At 47.7% G+C, this 15,816-nt stretch overlaps 1 protein-coding gene across 1 annotated transcript in view; it reads right to left on the reverse strand.

Annotated features, from left to right (window-relative positions):
- The window catches only part of znf536 (zinc finger protein 536), a 77,586-nt gene that overhangs the window by 29,507 nt on the left and 32,263 nt on the right, over nucleotides 1-15,816 (reverse strand). The window contains exons 2-3 of the mRNA XM_068741155.1: nucleotides 15,571-15,729; nucleotides 8,033-9,781 (exon numbers count right to left, since the gene is read on the reverse strand). Of these exons, the coding sequence (XP_068597256.1) occupies nucleotides 8,033-9,781; nucleotides 15,571-15,729 (1,908 nt within the window). The remainder of the gene's footprint in view (nucleotides 1-8,032; nucleotides 9,782-15,570; nucleotides 15,730-15,816) is intronic.

Consider the following 15,816-nt stretch of genomic DNA (forward strand, 5'->3'; position numbering starts at 1 on the left):
AATGACCCCGCCCCCGCCCCCGCCCCCCCCCCCCCCCCACACACACACACACACACTCTGGCCTTTAGTGGGCAGCATTCCAGCCACATAAAACGTTTGTCATGATGTAAAACATCTTCAGCCTTTTTTTTGACAGGACAATCGTGCTTATTGTGCTTTATCGTTGCCGTGGCGACTCCGAAGGTCAGCGTGGGTGTGGCTTGCCAGACAAGGGCGACACTGAATGAAAATTGGGTTATATGTGATCAAGCAAGTTATTAATCAGATTAAAATGGATTCCCTGTGCCGGCTGTTTCACCAGATTGGGGGGGGGGGGGGGACAACAGGCCAGTGTTTACTCGTGCAGGAGCAAAGGGAGTCATTGTTTTAGACGCTGAACTCTTTGCTGCAGAGTTTGACGCCTCCTGCCCCATGTCGCCAGGCTTTTTAGGGCGCCCCCCCCCCCCCCCCCAGCATCAGCCAGGTAACCTCGCTAATCCGGATTAAATCACGAGAACAAGCCTTCCTCCACCGCTGCTCCAACGAAGCTGGGATCTGCAGCACAACAACCCAGTTTATATCCGTCTCTGCCGAGGAATTAAGTGTATTTTCTCGCCGCTAATGTTATAATGTTGCTGCTTATTATTCCTTCCCGTTATTCCCCCCGCGGCTTGCATCCTCGCTGACTCTTTTTTCCAGCGCAACTTTGTTTGTTGGAGTCTTATTTGCGTCTCGGCGCTTTTTGATGCCGAAATCAAACACGTTTTTAGCGAGTGGTCGGGATCACCCGACGCGACGGGAAATAATGCAAGTTATTTGTCTTTAATTGCCTCAGAGCTCTTCAAACATGGCAGCTTGCCGCTATGTGTCTATACCTGTGTTTACTTTTGGTTTTTATTAGCATCCCTGCATGCCTCCATTGATGTGGAATAACAGAGGAAATAAAAGTTGACATAGTTTGGCGGCTTTTTCTTTTGTCTTACCCCCGCTCTACCCCCTGTCTCCCCCCCCTGTCTCCCCCCCTGTCTGCCTCTCCCTCTGTTGTTTTTTATATATGTGTTTTTCATTGAAGTTGCTGCAGCATTGTCTCATTATGTGTCGACGAGCTGTGTAAGTGTAGTTATTATGCCTGCCGGTACTCTCTCTCTCTCTCTCTCTCTCCCTCTCTCTCCCGCTCCCTCCGTCTCTCCCTCGGAGCAGGAGGAGCTTTTGGAGTACAACTCCTCTGAGGCGTCCTCCTCACATCTCCGGGGGCGCCTGGGGAAAGGAACGTTGCATTCTTAAGAGGAGCAACTCAAACTGAACAAAGTCTGCAGGAGTCAGGGAAGAAACGAAACAAACAGCAAACTAATGAGCTGGGAAGCAGAGATCATGTCAGATATATCGGCTCGGAAGGCCGATTTATCAGCCATCGTTTCAAGTTCTACAATACCGAATGCACACGAGCGCATCCAGGCGTGTGCGCGGGGGAAAGGGTTTGCAGGCGCGCACACGCACAGGAAAGCTCCCGATTTGCACGTGAACGGTGCTGATGTATAGTAAATGAATGTGACCCCCCCCCCTGAGCCCCCACGCTGTCTTCACGCTGCTTCCCCATCCTGTTTCTGAAATAATGAATGGAATAATTCCCCGGTTTCTTTGCAATCATCCGGCGTTGCGTCTCCGTTTGCTTTTCGAGGGACACTCGATGCCGGCCTTCAGTCGCTGACCTGCAACGTGGCCGATATCGCCGTCGCCATTAGCAACAATGGCTGAGAGAGACCTTTCAGCGAGCGGAGCCGCTCCCGTCTGGGGAATCATTAAGGTCAAAATATTTTTAGAGTTCTCCCGTCTGCTGCGGAGAAACGAGCGCTCCCGCTGCAGGTAGCGCCCGTCGGGCCTGACAGCAGCTATTACACCTAATTGCTCCGTGAAAACGACACTATTTGCACTTTTGGGCGACAAGGTGATAATTCAGCGCACAAGTTAAACTGGTAATATTGTTACACATGTGAAATGGCACGTTGCCTCCGCCAGCCGTCAGAGCTGTCATCCCGGCGTGGGCGCCTGGGGACGGACGCGTTTCACCAACGGTTGTCTCCTCCGCAGCAAAAGACAGACAGACAGGCCTCCAGACGGCTTCATCACTGGGGGGGGGGGGGGGGGGGTGCCCTCCAGCAGCAAGGGCAGAGAGAGCGGGTGGGAGAGAAAGGAAAGGGAGGATCCTGGAGTGTGGGAACGCGGAACGCAGAGATGCGAGGCGAGGAAGAGGCGCTGATGGGCTCGCCGTCCCGACTGTCTACAGCACGAGAGTGTTTAGCAGGAGCAGCGCACGGCTTCAGCTGCTGACGGCCAGGGAGAAGCAGATGTTTCAATCTACCCGAGCTTTCCACCCGGGGGGGGGAGAGAACTGAGAAAGGGCAAACTGTATGAAACGCGTCCGAGCAGAAGGAGCGAGGCCTTCAAGAGAAGGCAGGAAGGAGGCCTGAGATGTTCTTGCAGCGTTTCAGCCTCTGGTCTGATGCATTTACTTATTTCATGTTTGATTTGACCCCTTCTGGAGTTTAGCTGAAGTTTATCCGTTTCAAAGTGCTGCAGGGAATGTATTTCACGATGACTCAGCGTATTAACGACGCTGATCAGGACCTGATAGTCACATGATCAGCAACACGGTGAGTGGTAATATTAAACTGGCTTTACAGAGACATCTGGAAAACTAAATGGAAGAATGCCTCTTGGTTTAAGCATTTGCCAAGTTACCTGTACTTTTGACACTGTGAAGCTCCGCCCCCTTTGCTACCGCAGCTTTAAACAGATGGAAGCTTCAGATCAAGGTTTTTGGTGGAGAAAACAAAGGCAAAGTGTAAAATCACTAAATTAAATTCATGACTTCCCGGTCCAACGATGACATCACAAACACACGATTATCTGTGCACGGAACCCTCTGAGGAACTTCAGCGGCCTGCTTTACGCTCCACAGGAAACGAATCCGCTGCAAAATGATTTCATTTCATTCATTTTATTTGCTGAGTTCCGTTAATGTTTTATGATCGTTTATATTAGACTGTACGAGTTCATCTTTTAATGTCTGTCTTTTGCGTCACCTTTGAATCATAAATTGTTCACCTTTGCTTTATTTTATTAACCCATTGTTGTATTGACGAGCTACACAAATGTGCTTTGCTTTGACTCGACTACCGACGTTCTTGTTCTGAAGTTGTACGGCGCATATTAACAATAACTTTGTTTAACATTATATTAATAAAATGGGAACCAAGGAAGCGGTTCAAAGAGACGATGATGACCATATATGGCACATCCTCTAATAATAATAATAATAATAATACATTTTATTTCTATAGCGCTTTTCTAGAAACTCAAAGTCGCTTTACACGTGTTAAGAAAAACACAGCAAACGCTCAAACGTCACAAATGTTTAAAGAGAAAAGAACTATTTCAGTTTGCAGGTCCGTCTGCCTCATCAGCAAACAGAGCTTCAGATGGCATTCAGTCACTGTTGCATGTGTGTGTGCATGTGTGTGTGCATGTGTGCGTGTGTGAGTGTGTGTGTGTTTGCTGGAGGTCAAGAGCAACAACATTAATAGTAATTAACCACTTGATGAGGACAGTATTGTTGTCCATTATCATGTTTTAGATGTGTGTGTGTAGAAGCACACACACACACTTGTTTAGTTTCATTTATGTTGTGCTGCATTTATTAAGTTGTGATTAAAGGCAACTTATATACTTAGAGGAAAAAATAGAAGAAAATATATAAAGTAACTCATAGTTAAAGAAAAAGCTCATTGTTCATTTTTATATTTTACTTCCTGCTAAAATGTCATATTTTAAACAACCTAATAAATAAGGTAATAAATCTAATAAATCTAATAAATCAGGACTCAAAAACACACAACTGCGCATGAGCATATAGGAAATGACCTTTTCTCGTCCTTCATTCATTTACATGCGTGCTGGGATGTTGGACCTATTTAGAGCCCTCAATAAAGACTCTTTTACCTGACAGCTCTAATCATCTGATGGTGAAAAGTAAATACACATTAATACTTTTATGTTTGACTTCCACATAATAATTCATTTGTTGACTAATGTTGGTGTGTCCACAGAGGAAAAGTGTCTATCAGTGTCATACATAAGTGTGTGTGTGTGTGTGGGGGGGGGGGGGGCTTCGTTTTGGTCTGCCTACCTTTCTTCCACCGAAGTGAGAGAAAGTGAAAAAGTAATGCCGACTGTGCTCGAACTACATCTGTGCTCCACAGTGAGCCCACCAACCCAGCATATGTCTTTAATTACAATCAGCGCTCCAACCAGCACGCACACACACACACACACACACACACGCACACACACACACACATTTCTGCTCTACACTTTACTCCGTATATTAGCTTTGTCCACCATTAGTATCCCAACGTGTAGCTGTGTACTTGTGTCTGCAGGTGTGTGTATGCAGTCTGCGCATTCCTCACACGTTGCTCTATGACCCCTGAGCTCATGGGTTCAGATCCCGCACAGTGACGGCAGACAGGAGTGCACTTCCTCTGACAGAGGTAATTGGCCACTGGTGATTCAATCTGTGTTCTATTTAAGATGAAAACCCAAGTTTCCTGAACCTTAAGCACGCACATGCACGCGCACACACACCTACACACACACACACACGGACGGTTAGAGAACATTTAGGGATGTAAGACAAAGAGGACAATGCAATGAAACCGCAGAAAGACCACACGGGGAGTAAACAATAAGTTATTAACTGATTTCTATATGAGATGTGGTCAACTTTGTTATTTATAAAACAACAACAACAACATTAATAATCCAGATTCTGATTTTCTTGAACCTGCATCCAGGAAACGTAGCATTTGACTCACCTTTAAAGGCGTCTTTTTTTGCTCCGCTACGTTTTTACATCGCGGGGGTGGATTTTAGATTCGGTTATTACGATGAAACTTTCCTCTCATCTCCTTGGAGTGTTGTCGTTTACATCTGAACAATTCAACTGGTAGTTCGTAGTCCAGGATATAAAACCGCTTGTAACTGAACCATTTTCAATCATATCGACGCATAACACTGATATTTTGTTCGATGGATTGATTGACCGACTGACTGGGGGATTCCTATTGCTTAAATTTGACCATTTACTTGTTTAACTTTAATCCTGTATGTGCTTCATGAATGTTTTTTTTTATGTGGGGAACTGACTTTAACATCGGGTGGACGTTTATTCCCTCCTTCCTTCGTCTGCTCTTCCCGCTCTTACAGCTTCAAACTACCTTTCTGTCTCTCAGTAAGAAAAAAGGTGATTAAAAAAAAAAAGTATCACAAAAACTTCCTAATCAACACTGTTAAGATAAACTCTGGAGCTTTTCAGGAATGCAGCAAAAAGCCAGCGAACAGCAGCCCTCCTGGGGGCGGCACCGAGCACGGCGTGAGAGCACTTCCGAACGGGAGGCGATGGCTGTAATTGACGTGAGGACACACAGCGTCGCTCTCTCTTCGTCCTCCACCCGATCCACTAACTCCACGTTTACCGAGCCCACTTCTGAGATTGCGAGAGGCGCTCGGCGGTGCGCTCTGCCACGTTCTCCTCTGAAATCCTCCGCTATGTGCTCGTCTGAGTCCGGCACCTTTATCAACACTGCCTCTCCAGCCTGTCAATCTCAGCCTCCGGAGGTCCTGGTCCACGTTTAGTATGTGAAATGAACACGGGGGTTGAGCTAATGTAAGTAATCTGATGTGAGGAACAATGTCCGCAAGCAGGCTTGGCATGTACAGCACTGTTTGAATAATGTAATCCTTCATGTTTGATAATGCATGGCTATAGATAGGTCTCCGCTGCAGCCAAGTATTGATTGTGTTAAGCACAGCTGCAGCACAGCAAATGGTGCGGCTTGGTATCAACCCTGGCCCGGCGTACTGTACCTCAGTAACTAGATACCTCGTCTGATTACAGAGCGCTCAGGCCCACTGTTGCTGTTAATGACATTTATTGATAAATCCAATTCCTGGCCCAATTTAGGGAGGTGTGGTTTGACGCTACAGATGTGTGTGTGTGTGTGTGTGTGTGTGTCAGAGAGCAAGCAGATTCATGCGCATTGCAACCCTTTCCCGTCCTCTGGGCATACTAATGAAGAGACGGCCACTCCAGACGTGCGGCGCGTGCCCTACAACAGCTCCCACAGATTCAGGGGAGAGTTTCGATATTAATGATTGATGCTGCATTTGCATACAAACCTAATGCAAACCCACTCCAGATAATCACATTTTGCCAGGTCTGAATTGAGTTTTCCGGACGTCTTTGCTGCCCACACCTCCTCCACCCAGCAAATAACAGCGGAATGTGGGGCTGCTGCTCTTCATGTTGTGAGTGACAACCCCCCCCCCCCCCCCCCCCCCCCCCCAATATGAGGGGTTTACAAGTGGACACATAGAAGGGACTGTAGAAACATTTTATCCATCTAGCAGAGACAATGTGCCAGAAACACCTTAGATAATATAATATTATATAATATTATATAATATTATATAATATGATATGATATGATATGATATTATATTATGTAATGTAATATCATTGTAATAACACAATTACTACTGGATTAATTTGCGAATGACCATAATAATAAGAACATGTATTACTGCTATAGGTTTACACAGAGGCTACATCATGGCGTCTATAGGCAGTCAAAACTTCATTTGCATGTAGTGTATAAACTACTTGAGCTTCAATAGTTAGTACTGTACTAACTAGACCAGTACATTACTAGTACTAGTGGGTACTGAGAGTTACCCCAACACAGCTCTGCCTGCTGTCGCTGGGACCGTCCTTGAGCTCTGAACAGGGAATATCTTTTTTCCAGGAAGTTGTATAAACAATAACTTGTTGGGTTTTCTAATTACAATGAAAGGCTTTTGTTCCACAGAGAAAGACGCATCTATAAAAGGTCACGCATTCCTGGTTGCCCACGTTGCATGGCTTGCTTTCCCAGGCTTTCTGCTGAGACAATAAGCAGGGCGCGCTAACACAAAGGCGTGTTCTTTATTAAATGAAACATATAGCTGTCCCGTATGCTTAAAATGCTTTGGTGGTGTTAAGATATGCAGAGCTACGCAGGCGGCTGGGCGCCATGACAACAGACACTAGTTTGTCTGATGGAAAGGTCAGATGAGCATATGTAGCTCCATTGGTTCATTAACAAAGGGATCACTATCGCTGTAGGTTAATGCTCCTATTTATGAATGCAAGCACATCCAGCAGGCAACAGTCTGATCCAACAATACGATTCTGGACGGGTTCGAGAATAAATCGTATGGCACGACAGCATATTTTATCTCAGTGAATATTTAAAGGCTTTTAGAGTTATTATAGCATTAAAAGCCTCAATGTTAAAATCTAAGGGAACTTAAAGATGCCGTTGTTCTATTCGTGCTACCTCTATGTAGTGTTCATAAGTCTGAGTTCTGCTTTCCTCTCAGAGATATGCTTCAGAAACCAATACGAAACAGCGAAATAGCATTGTGAAGGGAACCCCCCCCCCCCCGAAATCACTTCCTTCTTCAGTCTCGAGGAGCGGCGGTAACCTTAGCAGAATCATGAAAGTTGACAGTCCATTTTTCACGGGGTCATAGATCGACGAGTCTTATAAAGTAATGGGCTTGTGGGAGCCAGCTTTATGAGAGCTGAGATAGTTAAGAGACATGTGGAGGAGGTGGCCCGGGGGGGCCGAGGCCCTGCTCTGACTCATCCGGGGCTGCTCCCTCCATGCCGAGGCGCTGCACTCCTAGTAATATAAACGTGTAATAAAGATTAATCTGTTGCTAGTCAGGCTGATAGCTTCCAAACTTGCTTTAAATAAGGCTGAAATCACTTCAGGGCCAATCTGGAGACCTTTGGTGGATGTCTGGAACCTCTGCGAGTGCCTAGACGAGGCCTAGACGCGCCTCGTCCTTATGTCTATGCAGTTGTGGGGAAACTGAATTTGTGTGTTTCTCTGCTGCTTTATGCTTTTATCTGTGTGCTGTAACAGTATTTGTAGTTCCAGACACTCACCAGGTGCATCGGGCGTCTTCATGGCGCCCGTGGAGGCTCCGCCTCCCAGGCCGTTGAATGCAGGGAGGTTGTCATTGCCGTAGGCTCGGAGGACTGACAGCATGTTCATCTGCTGCTCGAGGTGGGTCTGCTCAGCCTTCAGCAGTCCCGGAGGACCTCCCGGAGACAGGAGGCCCAGGCTCTGCTGCCACTGCTTGTCCAGCGCCAGAGCTAGATTCTTAGATTGAGGACCAAGAGAAAGTGGTTTCAAAGCAGAGGGGGGGGGCACCAAACCAGTTCCATTCTTTGTGGGCAGAGAGGATTCGTCATGGTGCTGTTTGGAGTGGATCTGATGGTGGTCCGCTGGACTGTCTTCGTCCTCCTCTTCCATGTCCATTTGCCCATGCTCGTCTCTTTCTTCCTCCACGTCAGCCGCTCCTCCCTCGTCTTCGACTTCTTCAGAGTGATTCTGTTGCAGTTGCATTTTGGGGGCAGTTGAACGGGTTTCATTTGCACTTTGCACCCCAACCCCGACAACGTCTTCATCTGATCCAACCTGGTCCTCATCAGCATCCCCACAGGAGCCTCTCTCACCATTATGGTCATCCACAGATGAGGCTAGGCCTCCAAAGATCTGGGTAGGTAGATCTAGAACCTGCTCTTCTCTGGCTATGCAACTCCGCAGGGCCTGGTTGGCCCTCGGGGACCCATCATACAGGCCGCCGAACCGTCGATAGAAGTCACTCTGGAAGGGGTTGTAGGGCTGGTCCAGGTGATTGTTCCAGCTACTCAGAGTTTTCTCTCCATCTCGGTCTCCATCCCTTTCGAGGACTAAGCCGGAGGTTCTTATGTTGGAGGACTGCATGGCAGAGGCAGTAGGGGAGGCCTCTCCGTGACATTCTTTGCCTGTATCGGGTCGCTGTTGTTGGGCTTTGCCCAGGTGGTTGGCCTGGAGGTGCAAAGCCATGATCTCAAATGAGGAAGTGGAGAATGAGCAGAACAGGCAGCCGTGCCATGCCACATTGTCATGGATGGTGACTGAAGAGCCAGGGAAGGATCCGAATGCAGACTCAGGCCGGACAGACACGGAGAGGTCAAGCGGCTCATACTGGGACCCAGGCTTGCCGGGCTCGGAGGTCTTTTCCTTTCTTTCCTGGTCAGCCGAGACGGCACGCTTTGCTTTGGGCTCGCCGTTGTCGTGGTAGCCATGGGCCTGGAGATGAACCGGACTCTGGCTGTCCTTCACATCTTTCCTCATGCTGCTGAGGACAAAGCTGTCCATGAAGGCCTGGAGAGAACCTTGGAAGTGGACTCCGTTCCCCATCATGCTTTGATAGGCCCTGCTTAGGTCTGAGAAGCTATCCGTTGCTGCTGAGACCAGGGGGGACGGGCCGTCAGCGGTCTTCATGTTCGCAGCTGAGGAGGAGGAGTCAAAACGGCGGTCTCCACGCTCACGCTCATGATCTCGCTCTTGCGGAGATATCACGCCGGTGGCCCACTGATGTGGCAGCAACGGACCTGCCCTGAAGTCTAGGTTGGGAGGCATGCTCTTGAAAACATTACGGAGGACATCTGGCCGGGCAAAGATGCCACCGCCGGCGGCCTTCCCATGATCCTCTTTGTGGTCAGATGAAGTAGTGTGGCCAGAGGCTGGGCCTGAGCTGGTGGAGCCATTTTGACGCTCCCGGTGGTGGCGCTCCAGGTGGTACTTCAGACTGGCAGACTGGGTGCCGGCATAGTCACAATGAGGGCACCGATAAGGCTTCTCTCCTTCCAGGACGTGAGAGAGACACAGGAAGAGAGAGAGAGAGAGAAAGAGAGGGAAAACAGTGAATAATTAACCTGATTATCACACCGAATGGGTATCAAGATCTATTTATTGGAGCAGGGCATGTGGACCCGAGGGTCATGTCACCTCCCCGAACAAAGGAAATTAGGTCAAATAAGCAGAGCTCAAAGAAAGGATATGGATTTCATTAAAAAGATGACATTGTGCAATGGCCCCACTTTTTAGTTCTCCTTAAAACAGTTTAAACGAGTTTAAATGGCGTTTTAGAACACACACACACACACACACAGAACCGTGGGCTCTTATGTTGCTCTCACAGATACCAGCTCTGCTCCCCTTGATGTGTGCATGTGTTATTTCATGAGGGTGGGGGGTGTGGGGTAGGCATCTAAATATGGGTCGATCCGGCCCCACCAAGTGAGCCATCATTCACATCAACAGCATAAAAAAATATTTCACCATATGGTGCTTTCAGTCCACTACAAGAGACAATATCTCCAACTGACAACCGCTATCTGTAGCCACGCGGCTGAGGGCGGGGTTCCGTCTCTGCTGTGTGTGTGTGTGTGTGTGTGTGTGTCAGCACGCCCCTCTCCTGGCCTTGTTTGCTGTCACTCCTGCGCTTCGGTCATGAGAGGGACATTTCTCAGGCAGTGCTTGTTTGCAGTTTATCTTGAGAGACGTAAATCGGCCGTGGCGTGAGATCGCTCCGACGACAGCCACACCGTGGAGCTCTGGGAGCAAAATGTAGAGGCTACGCTGCAAAACCGAGTCAATGAATGTGGAAAAAAAAGGAAACGTGATGTGCAGGCGACACATGTGAACCACATGCCGGTTGCACCGAAGCCCTCCGATGAAGAACGGCGTGAATCACGACAGATTTATATTACAGTGAAAGAGCGGTGAATCTGCCATGTAGTATTTACATCTATTTATTTATGCTGCACATACATATTCATGCATATTCCTGATCATGGCACTGCACCAGCATTACTCTGTCTTATTCCAGAAGTGGATCTTCCATTGGACTGAGTCTTATGTTGAAATAGAACACATCCTGCTAGCAATTATAATAGGCTTGGAGTCTGAGCCAGATTTGGATTCATTAAACAATGAACAAAGACGGAAAAAATGCGAAGCTTGATTTTTTTTTTTTTTTAAGTGTATACATATAAAAAGTTCCCGGAGTGGAATTACTGTTAGAAGGATAACAGTGATGGTGTGAAAAGAGGGGGATTGGCGGAAAAAGACATAAAAAGAGTGTTTTGGGTTTATGCACATTTCTTTATGTACAGAATGCATCCACAAAATGTTTAGATTGTACACATGGAAACCATTTTAGAAAGAGGGGGAAAAGGCATTGTTACGCAAGGCTGCTTTGAATGATTTAAGTCGGGCTGTGTAGTAAATCATGGATATAATTAGCAAATGGCATACTGCTCAAGTAATTTATCATTATTTAGAGGGCACCATTCCAGAAAAAGACTCTGCGATCTGCAGACCTACTGCAGAGTTCTCAAATGCAGGGCCACAAACACTCAATGCAATATTGATAGAGGAGAGGAATGGATAGGCGGGTATCCAAAAGAAAACGGAAGGTGGAAACAAAGGTGGAAAAGAGGAGCGACAAAGGATAGGAGAGCCCAAACAGGCAGACGGAGCCGTGGCGCGAGACGGACAGACGCAGATTTGGGCTCGTTTCTCTTACGCGAGGGTGAGGCAGAGAGTATATTTAAAATAAACCATACAAGATGAGCTTTTAACCCAATAAGTGCTTCTCCTGCGAGCCGCCGAGCAGAGGCTCAGGGCTGATTTAATAAGGAAGCGTCCCTGATGCAAATGATCATTCTCAATTCCTCTAACCGGACAAAATGATATTCTAGGAGCCAAATTAGACAGAAATTAGGCTGATCTGATCTCTCCCCCCCTTAATTTTTCTTCCCTTATAAGAGGCTGTTAATGTTCGTGTGGGGAAAATAAGGACTAATGTACCGTATAGCTATCGACAGTGAAAAGCAACGCCTGACAGGCTCCTCTGGTGTTTCCGGGGAAAGTTCCCCGTTTCTTTCAGCTTTTGATTAAAATTGAGCTTTTAAAGATATTTGGAGCGAAGAAGACAGACGGAAACGTATTTCAGCATCCGCTCCATTTTAATTTATGTGTGTTTGTGTGTGTGTGCACCAGTTGGAATCTGTGTGAGCACATGTTTATGTATGCTTGTAGGCCTGAGCCTGCGTGTGTGTGTGTGTGTGTGTGTGTGTGTGTCTTAGAGGGCCATTTGGACCGGCTAAGACATCTGCTCCATCATACGTCAGGGGCCTGGCGTGACATCTGGGGAATATACTGTATCCTGCCTTGCAACATTACACACAATTTACTGCTAAAGGTCATTATGTACCCGTTAATCCACTTTTAATTGATATCAGCGCAAACAGCACAACCTCCCAGCCACATGACAGATCACCAGCGCCACAAACCCAGAACGCTGCTGTTTGGGAAATAGAATGGAAGAGCAAACTTTTTTTTTGGCCGTTGTCTTGACTTTGCTCAACTGTTTGGACGTCTTGTTCCTCTGGAGCGGCCGATAGAAGAGCAAGCGACGCATGGCTGACGCATGGCTGCAGCGTTCTTAGCTCGTAAACATCTGGGCGACACCTCGGCGGCCGTAAATCCTCCTCCTCCCGATTGCAGTGCGTTTGCTCTTCATGTTGCATGCACGGATTTCATCTGGCTTTGTGTGAATTGTGACAGTGTCATAGAAACAAGTGAAGATAAATACCCCAAACCTGAGCAGAGGGGCAATTAAAACGGCTTAATAGGTATGACATACTCAGATGAATTTCCATTTGGCCGGAAGGATAGGAAAATAGTCGTTGGATGTTTTGAGAGACGGAATAATGGGCAGAAGCTATTCTACATCTGCTTTAAGAGTGCCTCAGAGGGGGGGGGGGTCGCACCACCGATGCCCAGCATGCATCAGGAATGATGGAAACATTTGCCCCTTCAAATACCGTACGTTAAAAGACAAATAGAGGAACAGAAGCTGCGTCGCCATCTCTAGTTGCCTTGAATGAGATTCTCAAACTCGTGGAAATAGAATATTGGCGGGTGGGGGGGGGGGGGGGCAGATTGATTGACGTTTTGGTGCTCTGGCGAATCTTTACACGGCCGGGATAAAGAAGGCTTCTTTGATTATCCTGAAAACAGTGTCCTCGAGGACGACGCTGGGATTAGATGACGATGAAGCAAACACGTTTAATCTGGCCTATATTGCTGTTCATACCGACGGGATTAGCAGTTCAATCGCCACAGAGGGGACGCCACGAATGTTCAGCGCATGCACGGATTCTCCTTCTGCAGAATGGCAAACATATTAACCCGTTCATGTCCACAGTGAATTATTATAGTTTCCTTTAGAGCACTTAAAGAGCGAGCAGAGCTAAGCACAAATCCACGTATTCTTTGGTCAAGGCACGAGTACGTTTTACCCCCCCCCCCCCGATCAGCAGGGCCTTTCCTTTACAAGAAAATAGCATTAAGGATTTAAATCCGGCAGCACTGTAACTGAGGCGCTGCACATCAGACACAAGAACTGTGGAAAAAAGGAAAGCGGAAGGAGGGCGATGCTTGAAGAAAGAGGAGTAAAGGGAGGAAGGGGGGGATCACAGGTCCCTCTTGATTCATTCTGATTACAAGGTTAGGTTAAGGTTAAGTGACATGGCCAAGTCCTGCGTCTCCGCTTTCTCTTTGCCTCCCCCTCTCCTCATTTAAAGGTGAGCGGGGGCTCGTATTGGTTATGCCGGCCTGCCTGAAGTTATGTGTGGCGATTGTCAAGAGCGAGGACCTTTTTATTTTTTACACACAGCTGCTTACTGCTAAATAGTGCCTTGTCCAGAAGGGGACAATCTGGGCCTCTAATTGCTGTCACTGAAGCCGAGATTCATTATGTGACTTTCCCATTAAAATGTGAGCATTAATTTGTATAATGAAATATCACCCTCTGCAGTGTGTTCATTAGCTGTGGCCCCGCGCTATAGCGCCGCAGCCACACAATGCTAGCCACCTAGAAACGCTGGTTCATTTTGCTAATGGATATTTTCCCACTCAGTTTTCAAGAGGAAATTAATACTGTAACATTAGCTCTTTAACTTTTGGAAAAATTCAAATGCGCTTCACTCCTTTCAAGCCGGCGTTAGCCGCTCGTTAATCTTTGCGTCGCGTTGCACAATGCTGCTTCAAGCGAAACGCCCTTGTGTCACTCACAGTGCATTCGGATGAAGGGGCGCCGCGCGCTCATCGGCGCATTTCTGCCTGTCGTCACCAGAGCACAGAGGAGGATCTTTAGCCACTGTAAAAGTCATCTCGCGGATGTAATCAGGATGTCACCGTGGAGCTGCTGTGATTACGTTATGAGAGTGATTTAAAGGCCACATGTTGGGGATGCGTCGAGCTGCGCTGAAGCTGTGCAGCATCCAGAGAGGCATCCCAACCCGGAGCACACAGCTTCCTCGCTGACCAGTCGCACGTCTCGTTTCGCTCCGCGGGGCGGCGGGCCGGAGGCCTTTACTCTATTGTGTATCTTGTATTTATATGTGTGGATAAATAGAAAAGGAACGTGCTTTTATGTGGTTTGTCAAATAAATCAAAGACAAAAAACCGTACAATTACAAAAAAAAGGTTCCCGTCATCTAAAAAAAAACAATTATTGAATGAGGGAAATAAATAAATATGATGTGAAACTACGACAGAGCTTCGTGCTGCTCCAGCTTCGCTCCTAATTGTGGGATCTGCTGGTTTGGGACTGATATTATTGGAAATCGAAACAAGCGTCTTCCACATGTGCGTGTTAGACAACGTGACCGTCCACTGCAGAGTTTTCTCGCTGTAGTGAGGTGGAGAAAAATAAAATAACGTTCCAAAAGAAGACGATTTTACGCTGTAATTAACAAATAGAAGGTTTCCGAACGTCGTGCTTCGGCCTTTGGGCTCAGAAACACTCTCTGACCTCGGCAGGCAGCCGTCCTTGCTGTAAGGTGACCTCTCGCTGCTCTCGCTGTGGCTCTAACCCGGATAGTCAGTGGGGCGTTCGTACCTTACAGAGCGTTAGAACCCTGGCGCCCGTCCACAGTCCACATCATTACTCTGACTGCAGCTCGCCGTGCACCGAGCCGCCGGCGCCCTGCTTGCTGAGATGCACGGCAGAGCTCAGAGGGTTCGGATGGCCGAGCGATCTATCAGACGCATCCTCTCACGCACAGCGCTCGGCCGTGGACAGGCCGGCTTTGTTTCGGGAGGGAACGTATTGTGAGTTAGCGAGTGTGATGTCATCAGGACGCCGAGCCCTCGCTGTGTTAATTAGAGCTCAATAACACGAGGACACAAAATCAAAAGGCACAATGGGGGGCATTGTTCAGAAATCCATGTTTATGGTTATGGTTTATCGCTGGTTTAGGTAGGACGGACTGGGATCTCTGGGTCGGTAAATTCAGGACATCGTTACAACTGTGACCATCTGTGCTTTCTTTCTGTCTGTCTTTCTGTCTGTCTTTCTTTCTCTCTTTCTTTCTCTCTTTCTTTCTTACATCCATCACACGAGGCTGCAGACCCATCCGATGCCTGATAAGGCTGATATTTATAATCCATGTCAGGCTAATCCCAGAAGGAATGTCAGTACAAGTAGAGGATGTACATTTTGCATGAAGTACAATAAATGATTCATTGGTGGGGAGATGCAGTGTGTGTGTGTGTGTGTGCGTGTGCGTGTACTGACCTGTGTGTATCCGCAGATGAACTTTAAGGTGATGGGAGGTGCGGAAGGACTTGCCACAGTAGGGGCAATCCTTGGAGGAGGAGGCCAGGCTCCTCTCACGATGCTGGGGCAGAGACGGCTGAATGGCCCCCGCTGCCTTCCCCAAGTCGTCCCCGACATCTGCAGCAACACAAGGAGGGAGGAGACAAATGGAAGGTGCGTTGAGTGCCACTTCAATCCAGCCCCCCCCACATCACAGCGCCACGC

The sequence above is a fragment of the Brachionichthys hirsutus genome, chromosome 1 (assembly GCF_040956055.1).
Source record: "Brachionichthys hirsutus isolate HB-005 chromosome 1, CSIRO-AGI_Bhir_v1, whole genome shotgun sequence".
Lineage (NCBI taxonomy): Eukaryota > Metazoa > Chordata > Actinopteri > Lophiiformes > Brachionichthyidae > Brachionichthys > Brachionichthys hirsutus.